The sequence below is a fragment of the Phlebotomus papatasi genome, chromosome 3 (assembly GCF_024763615.1).
Source record: "Phlebotomus papatasi isolate M1 chromosome 3, Ppap_2.1, whole genome shotgun sequence".
Classification (NCBI taxonomy): domain Eukaryota; kingdom Metazoa; phylum Arthropoda; class Insecta; order Diptera; family Psychodidae; genus Phlebotomus; species Phlebotomus papatasi.
This window is the reverse complement of record NC_077224.1, coordinates 54463147-54472457: the sequence shown is the minus strand read 5'-3', so window position 1 is coordinate 54472457 and position 9311 is coordinate 54463147. Positions and strand designations below refer to the sequence as shown.

The following is a 9311-nucleotide window of genomic DNA, read 5'->3' as shown; positions in this document are numbered from 1 at the left end:
CAGAAGATCACCTGTATCAGGTTTCTGGTGTGTATTTGTGCGGGAGAGAAGAAAGGTAGAAGAAGAATACAGCAAAAGGTGTAACAGAGGTGTATGTGTGAGGAGAAGAACCATCAGCAATCATCAACAATTTATAAAAGGCCTGGAAAAAGAGGAATAAGAAGAAGGAGAATACCTGACTAGCCGCGAGCAAGAGTCTCATTTCCAGAAAACTTTGTATGCCGGACTCGATCGTAACAAAGTGTGGTGTGGAAAAAGCTAAAATTCATGCACCATCATCATCAAGCAAGTCAGTGCTCCTCATCTCACCTCACCTCATCGATCCTCTGCAGCATTTTTCTCTTGCAGCATCATAACCCGTTTTCATGTCATAAATGTGTGTATTGGTTTTCGGACTGTGCAGAGTTATGAGTGAGCGTGGTTCTTCTTCGCGAACGGTGCAAGAGGAGACTCGGTATACGATCGCTCTGTGATCGCGAGTGAGACGAAACTTACGAATAGTCATTGGAAAGAAGAAGAAAAATCTTCTAGTTCTTGTTTATCGGACTTGGGTTTATTGTGTGATCTCTCTCTTGCGCACTCTCTTGCACAGACCACGAAAACACCATTCGACTGATCAAGTTGCGATCAGTGAAACAGACGATGAAGAAATGTTGAATTCGTCGAATGTGTCGCGCTCCGGAGTGTAGTTTGTACCAAGTACTTTGCGGTTTCTTTCCCTGCACTAAAATATTAAAACACTTTTGTGCACTTAGTTTTTATTAATAAATTGAAAAGTGAAGATCATCGCTTTTGAAGATCAGTGTCTTGAGTGTGTCAAGTGAAGAAGATTTCCCTTCTAGAGAAAGGAAAAACGAATATCACTAATGGATACAAGTGATCGATCCTCCAATTAAATGTGGATAAGAGAGAAATATAGAGAGTGATTCAGTGGAAATTGATATAATAAATTGGAGGAGAGAAATAGCACAGGTTGGAAAAGAATATCGTGACAAATAAATCAAAGGTGTGTTTTTTTTTTCTAAGTGCTAAAGCAAAGTGCAGTGATCGTGGACTGTGGCTCAAGCAAAAGAATTATAGATGATTGAAATGAGAAAGTGATGGATGTTTTTGAGGGATTAATGCAATACGTGGAGAAATTATGACGCTCTCAAGACGGCGCCTCCATCCACCTATGGCCCTCGCAATGAGGAGTGTCATCTGGCCACTTATGATAGTGGCTCAAATTGTGTTGGTGCTCGATGGTGCTCATGTTCCGGGCCCGGGTCCGGGACTTACGGTTTTCCCACGTCGTCGTTCCTCCTCAGACGGCTATTCGTCGCAAATGCAATCACGTGCGGTCGATACACGCATCCAGCTCGAAGTTCTGGAAGGTGATCCGCGCGGTACTGTTGTGGGATACATTCCCACCAAACCTGGCTTTACGTATCGTTTCAATGAGCCACCGCGAGAATTCACGCTGGATCCAAATACCGGCGAAATAAAGACAAATGCCATACTCGATCGCGAAGGACTGCGTGATCGATATGATCTTGTCGTGCTATCCAGTCAGCCAACGTATCCTATTGAGGTGCGCATCACAGTGATGGACATCAATGACAATGCTCCAGAATTCCCTGAGCCAAGCATTGCAGTGTCTTTCTCCGAAAGTGCTGCTCCAGGAACCAGGCTCCTCCTGGATGCTGCCACAGATAGTGATGTAGGGATCAATAGTGTTACAGATGACTATAGAATTGTCGATGGGAATCACGATGATAAATTCAGGCTGGCTGTGACATCCAATCCCAGTGGGGATGTGTCATATTTGCACCTGGAGACCACAGGAAAGCTGGACAGGGAAACTCGTGGTTTTTACCAATTGAATGTGTCCGCAAGGGATGGTGGCACCCCACCCAAGCATGGATACCTCCAGGTCAATGTCACCATTCTCGATGTGAACGACAACCCGCCAATTTTCGATCACAGTGACTACATTGTATCGCTGAACGAGAGTGTACCACCTGGTACACCAGTTCTGCAGGTGATGGCGTCCGATTCGGATTTGGGCGACAACAGCAAAATTACATACTACCTCGCCGAAACTGAAACACAGTTCACGGTGGATCCGGAAACGGGTGTCATCTCCACCACTGAGCAATTGTCGTGTCCACAGCAAAATTGCCCAACACTCTCGCGGCCCAGTGCATGCCCCAAGAGTTGCGTGTTCACTGTTTTTGCGCGGGATCATGGTTCACCGCGCCAAGATGGTCGCACCTATGTCACGGTGAATCTTGTGGATACCAATGATCATGATCCCGTGATAAGGTTCCAATACTTTCCGCCCACTGGCACCTTTGCCACCGTCGATGAAAATGCTGCAAATGGCTCTGTTGTGGCGGCTGTATCTGTGGTGGATATGGATGAGGGCCTGAATGGTGAGACTGCCATCAGGATCATCTCTGGAAATGAATTGCAGCACTTTCGACTGGAGAAGACGCCCAGCTTTGACATTGTGCGCGTCAATGGGGTGCTGGATCGGGAGGAAATCGGCAAGTACAATCTCACTGTTGTGGCCACAGATCGAGGAACTCCAGCACGCACAGCCACTGCATATCTCATCATCCATGTTAATGACGTCAACGATCATGAGCCTGTCTTTGAGAAGTCTGAGTACTCTGCTGTACTCAGTGAATTAGCTCCTCCAGGAACCTACGTGGCAAGTATCACAGCCACAGATGAGGATACTGGCGTCAATGCTCAAATTTTCTATGATTTTGTGTCGGGAAATAACAAACAGTGGTTCTTAATTGACACAGTGTCCGGCTTGATAACGACCCAAGCAGCTCTCGATCGTGAAGTCCAGGGTACTGTTGAGCTGAGTATTTCCGCGCGCGATGGTGGACCCAATCCGAAATGGGCCTATACTCAGCTCAAAGTGACCATTCTCGATGAGAATGATGAAGCACCCCAATTCTCACAGGAGCATATCAATGTCAGTCTCAGTGAAAATACCCCTCCTCACACTTTGGTGGCCATGCTAGCGGCCGCTGATCACGATCAAGGAACCAATGGTAGTGTCACGTACTCCCTGCATCCCAATGTTCAGCAAAAATATCCAGATGTTTTTGCTTTGGACGCTCTAACTGGACAATTAACCACAAAAGTTCGGCTCGATAGGGAAACAATTTTTGAGTATGAGGTCTACGTGATCGCTCGTGATCAGGGTATTCCTCCACAATCTTCTACAGCCACTGTGGTGCTGAATGTTCAGGATGTTAATGACAATAGTCCTGAATTCTATCCAAAGCACTATTTTGTGTCACTGGCTGAGAATATGGCAATTGGAGCATCTGTACTGAAAGTCACTGCAACGGATCGTGATGATGGAGATAATGCCCTCATCACGTACAATTTGGAAAGTGGTGGAGATGGACTTTTTATCGTGGACAATTGGACAGGAATTGTGAGTCTCAGAGGAAGTCTTAGGACATCCCAAAAACCGTTGCATAAGCTCGTGATCTCATCCAAAGATCGCGGTGATCGTCGATCTGACAAAGATGCCATTGTGGAGATTATCAAAGAATCAAAGCTTGAAGAATTGGAATTTGACTCTTATGGTGGATATGAATTTCAAATCTATGAAGATCACGGGAATGAAAAGGCTCATATTGGCCGTGAAGTGGGCCGTGTGCAAATCCGCACGACAGCGTCCACAGCAACGCCCATTGAGTACTCAATTGTGTTTGGTGACCCCGTGGGTAACTTCAAGATCGACGATAGGTCCGGTGTCATCAGCACTGCTACAAAAATTGACCGCGAAGTCACGATTATGTACTCACTGACCGTCGTGGCGAGGAGTGGCCTAGCCTATGGCAAAACCACTGTGAACATCTCAATTCTCGATTTAAATGACAATGAGCCAATTTTCTCACGGGATCGTGATGAAATACGACTGGCGGAGAATGCAGCTGTCGGCCAGGAAGTATATCTTTCACGGGCTCGCGATAGAGATTCTGGGATCAATAGCCGTGTCACTTACAGTTTATCCTACAATCCTGAAGATCAATTTCGCATTTCCGAGGCCACGGGTGTTCTCTATCTCAATCGACCGATAAGGGCTGAACCTGGGACTGTGCTGCACATTGAAGTGACAGCTGTGGATGGTGGTGATCCTCCACTATCATCCCGGAACACTGTAATGATTACAATAGAGGATGTTAATGATCACACGCCAGTATTTGATCATACATCCTATGAGACATCACTGTTTGAGTCCATGCCCGTGAATGCGAGATTCTTTGCTCTGGCTGCTTCTGATGCTGATCTCGATGCCAATGGAAGGATATCATATGAAATTATTGAGGGTAATAGTGAGGGGAAGTTTGGGATCTTCCCTGATGGGTATCTGTACGTGAAACACCCATTGGACCGTGAGAAACGTGACTACTACTCACTCACCGTGGCTTGCAGTGATCACGGCAATCCATCGAGGAGTTCTGTGGTTCCCGTGATCATTCACGTAATCGATGAAAATGATAATAGCCCTCAATTTACAAATTCCACCTTTACCTTCCACATTGCTGAGAACGAACCCGCAGATTCTTTCGTGGGGAAATTGACTGCAATTGATCGGGATATTGGAAGAAATGCTGAATTAATTTACACCCTCTCCAACACTCAGAATGACTTTGTCGTAGATCCCCGTAATGGATTTATCAAGACCCTTCACGAATTCGATCGTGAGTCCCTGGTACAGAATACTGGACACAATTTAATTACTTTAGAAGCGACAGTGAGTGATAATGGTGTTGTGCGCCTGAAGGATAAGGTTAAAGTTAAAATCTTCATTACTGATGTAAATGACAATGCTCCCCAATTCGTACGGGCTCCGTACAAAGTGCAGATCTCTGAGGGATCTCAGGTTGGTACTCAGGTGATTCGTGTGTATACCACAGACTACGATGAGGGTCTCAATGGGGATGTTTTTTATTACATTGCTGAGGGTAATAGTGAGGGGCATTTTGCCATTGATGATGCCACTGGTCAAGTCTCCGTGGCCAGGAGGTTGGATCGTGAAACGACAGTTGCATACAAATTGACTATTGTGGCTCACGATGCGGCAGTTCATGGACGTCTCAGTACTTCCACTACTATCACAGTGGACGTTCTAGATGAAAATGATGATGCTCCGACATTTGTCCATCCCGACGCCCATAGTCAGATCTCAATCAATGAAACTACCCCTGTTGGGAGGGAATTGATGCGTTTTAAAGCCACGGATGGGGATCTTGGGGTGAATAGTCAGATAACATTTTCAATAACGGCGGGAAATCGTAGGGACACCTTCCACATTGATCCCGTTAGTGGATTGTTATTCCTGCATAAGCCACTGGATTATGAGGATACCACGTCCTATGTCCTCAATGTTACAGCAGCAGATGGAGGGAATCCTAGACTCTCCACAACAATCTTATTCACAGTTAATGTGATTGATTCGAATGACAATCCACCCTCTTTCCCAAATACTGCAATTGTGCGTCAGATACGGGAGGGAATCCCAATTAACACCCCTATTGTGACGATTACAGCTGAAGATCCGGATTCTGGGGCCAATGGAAAGGTCACATATGCCATTTCTAATCAAGATCCCGAAAATGGACAGAGGCACTTTGGTATCAATGCCAATACAGGAGTTATTCATACATTAAGATCCATTGATAGGGAAACCATTGACACCTTTAGGCTCACCGTGGTGGCCACGGATCAGGCTGAGATTGCCAGTCAGCGGCTATCAGCGGAGAAATTGGTGACAGTGATAGTTGAGGATGTGAATGACAATGCTCCGGTGTTTGTGTCAATGAATGCAGCAGTGTTACCTCTGAAAGACATTCGTGTATCACCGGGACGCGATGGTGCTGTAATAATGCACGTGAATGCCAGAGATGCTGACTCAAGTACAAATGGACTTGTCACATATGAAATGGTGAGCGGAAATACGGACCTATTCAAATTGCACAGGAGTACAGGTGCCATTTCGCTGCGGAAGCAAATAACAAGTCCAGAGACGCGATATCAATTGGCCGTTAAGGCGACAGATGAAGCTGTGCAGAGTGAACGTAAGAGTAGCGATGCCTATGTGACAATAATCGCGAGTGGTGGCATGAACAATGGGCCAGTGTTTGACAATCGCGACTTTTTCGGTAGTGTCTTTGAGAATGAGCCGCCGGGTACGAGTATTCTCACTGTTGTGGCGCGTCTTGACTCATCTGTGTCCAGTGAAATTGAATACTATGTGACTAATGTGACTGGGGATGGCAGACAAATGGATCGTTTGTTTGACATCGACACCAAACTCGGAATACTCTCCACGGCCGCTGAACTCGATCGTGAATCAGGGGTGGATACATACGAGGTGGAGGTTTATGCCATCAGCATTGGTGGTATGCCCAGAACGTCCAGTACAAAGGTCAGTCTCAGATCTCTTTAATATATTTTTTTGCGCGCCCCCCTTTTTCATTTTCTAATATCGTTCATCATCACAAATGATCACATGATAATCTCTAGAGATCGTGCACCATAAAACTCCATTGGAAATATCTCGTCTTTTTTTTCTTGCTCTACCTCCTGTCTATTTCACTTTGTTAGCCAAAGAGAGCCCCAAAGAGGTATTGTGGAAGAAGGAAACTCAAATGATCGCACAAGATCATAAGAGGAATTACTGCAACTGATCGAAAAGCGATCGTGAGGAAAAATCCATCTCGATGAATTGCTTGAAATTCCACGACAAAATTCTTTGTCATATTTTTTTGCTTCTATTATTCTATAAAGACTTTTTTTCACAAACTGATCTTTCGCCTAAGAGATTATAAACAGATCTCTCACTGACAAAAAAAAGAAGATCATACGCCATCACACGATCGTGAAGAGAGATCATTAGGATTTTCACTGGAGATTACAAAGCATCGCAAATTATCGCAAATGATTACCGATCACACATGATCTGATCGGTGATCGTGCACAAGAGAAAAAAAACACGACCCATCCACAAGGAATTCAGCAAGACTTTTTTTTTAAAGTCCGATTCCGTGGCAAATTGATCATTTTGTGTGTGATTCACCAAAGAGTTGCCGGAAATTTCTCAAAAGATCTCTTTCCAATTTTTTGAGAGGGAGGTTGGCACGCGAGACACGGGTGTGCTGAAGAATGCCATATCGTGCAATAAATTATAGCTGTTGGGGAGCAAAAGACAAAAATTATGAATAATCTCTGATGAAATCAAGCTAATAAAGCGCGACATCCATGTAATTGTAACCTTTTTTGCGTTTATGATGGGACTTTTTTTTATTGCAGCGGCTTTTACTGGGGTCACAGATATTGCAATTGAAACAGATTGTAATGCTTTTCAATTTTATGCATCTTTATTCCTTTTGATTATTTAAAGATTAGGTCATGTCGAATTTGAAAAAAATACACATAAACATCGTTCATATCACAAAAAAAAAATTTTTGTAGGAAAAATTATAACTCAAAAGTCAATTGATAGATTGACATATTATTTCAACTACTATTAACCCAAGAACATTTTTTTCTAAACATTTTAAAAGAAATCAGACGATTTTTGACAAGAAGTGCTACGATGTTTCTTTGTTTGAACCGTCTGTCTATTTGATTTATCTAATCCATTTTACCGTCAGTAGTCCTAGACCTCAAACGGTTAGAGATAGGGACTTGAGATCCTCGTGGGATTCCCCATAAGTCGACCCAAACATCTTTAATTTTTTCATTTTCTTTTAGCTTTTTTTCTTTTTTTTTTAATTGAGAATATACTATGCTTATTGTCAAGCAAATTTTAAACACAGCAGAGCCTTTTTCGTAAATTAAGTGCTTTGAAAAATAGGCCTATTAGTACTCTTTTATTATATCGATCTCTTTACTGCACTTTGCTTAGGTTTACATTGTTTTTAGGCGTGAGTCTTATACGGGCTTAATACCTGAGGCTCAGCCATATGGTTTACCTTTTCTAATCTCTTAATGGCCTCTACACACTAGTAGAAATTTCTTTAAAAAATGCCTTTTTAAGAAAATTTCCCTATTCTTGTAGGCCGAAATGTTAGAATTTTTTTTGAATAAGGCAATTTTTGACGAAAATTGCTTGAAGTATGTAGACACCATAACAGTCAAGACTTTTTTTTAATAAAATTTTGCCTGACGATTTAAGGGTAATGGTGGATCAGGTTCTAAAAAAAAGTCAAAGACCTTTTAGAACTGGGCTGAACATCGATCCTAAAGATCGTTTGAGTCATATAGTTTAAGTACCCTAATTTCTAATCAATCAGGTAAAAATTTCCGGAATATTTTTAATTTATAATTTGTAATTAAAAAAAATAAGGTAAATGATCCATTACAAAAAAATCCTTAAAATTGTTTATTGTTTTTTTATTTATAATTTCGAATTACTCGAGAATTGGGATAAACTTATTATCTGAAGTCCGTGTTACGATAAAGACAACAATTTATGAAAGTAGGAAATATGAGAACCTTCAGAGAATATTTTAAAATTAAATTTCCAAGAAAAAAACGAGAGACTTCAATTTTTTACGGTTTTAAGAAATGCAAAGAACAACATGAAAGAAATAATACAGTTGTAGGCCTTGTTTTTTTAGTTAGAAAAATAAGTTAGCTTTAGTTAGAAAAATAGTTGTTTTTATAACAGAGGATAACAATTTTATAAACCTCATTTTGCAAAGTTTATGCATTAGAGTTAAATGGGGTAATTCTGACTCAAATTCGAAAAAAGAAAAGTAAGTACACAATGTCAATAAAAGTTTAGTAATGGAAAGTGTCTATGCTTTGTACGATCTCAAGCTTCGTATTGGCAAAATTGTTCCTATGTTTCTCAACAAATGCGACTCGTTGCACCCATATTTTTAAAAACTAGTGGAAAGTTCCAGTTTCTAAAATATATTGCGGAGTAAGAATTATTCAAAAACATGGGAAAAATTAGCCAATATGAAGCTTGGGACCGTGCAAAGCATAGGGGAAAGTAGCCGTGCTTTAGACGGTCCCAAGCTTCACAATGACTAAATTTTTCCCATGTTCCTGAATAAATGCGACTTCGTGATATATTTTTAAAGACAAGACAGTTTTCCCCAGATTTTAAAATACGGGTGCAATGAGTCACATTAATTGAAAAACATAGGAAAAAATTAGTCATTATAAAGCTTGGGACCGTGTAAAGCATGGGCACTTCCCCTAGGTACTTTTCCCTCCATCAAAATAAGTATTTGTGGTATTTTTAAGATCTGATAGAACAATTGGGACTTTTTTTTTAA

The 9311-nt window shown here is 41.9% G+C and overlaps 1 protein-coding gene across 1 annotated transcript; it reads left to right on the top strand.

The window, feature by feature from the left end:
- Window positions 1-1186: 1186 nt before the first annotated feature.
- On the top strand, window positions 1187-7482 carry LOC129806724 (cadherin-related tumor suppressor-like). The gene is made up of 2 exons (XM_055855496.1): window positions 1187-2130; window positions 2503-7482. Exons 1-2 carry the CDS (start codon window positions 1187-1189, stop codon window positions 6464-6466), a joined length of 4908 nt encoding a protein of 1635 aa, XP_055711471.1. The 3' UTR covers window positions 6467-7482.
- Window positions 7483-9311: the final 1829 nt, after the last annotated feature.

What these genes read in the sequence shown, in the direction of transcription:
- LOC129806724 (XM_055855496.1), top strand. Translation starts at nt 1,187, where the DNA reads ATGAGGAGTGTCATCTGGCCACTTATGATAGTGGCTCAAATTGTGTTG. An exon ending in ACGGGTGTCATCTCCACCAC is followed by an intron (nt 2,131 to 2,502) that starts TGAGCAATTGTC and finishes TGTGCGCGTCAA; the next exon opens with TGGGGTGCTGGATCGGGAGG.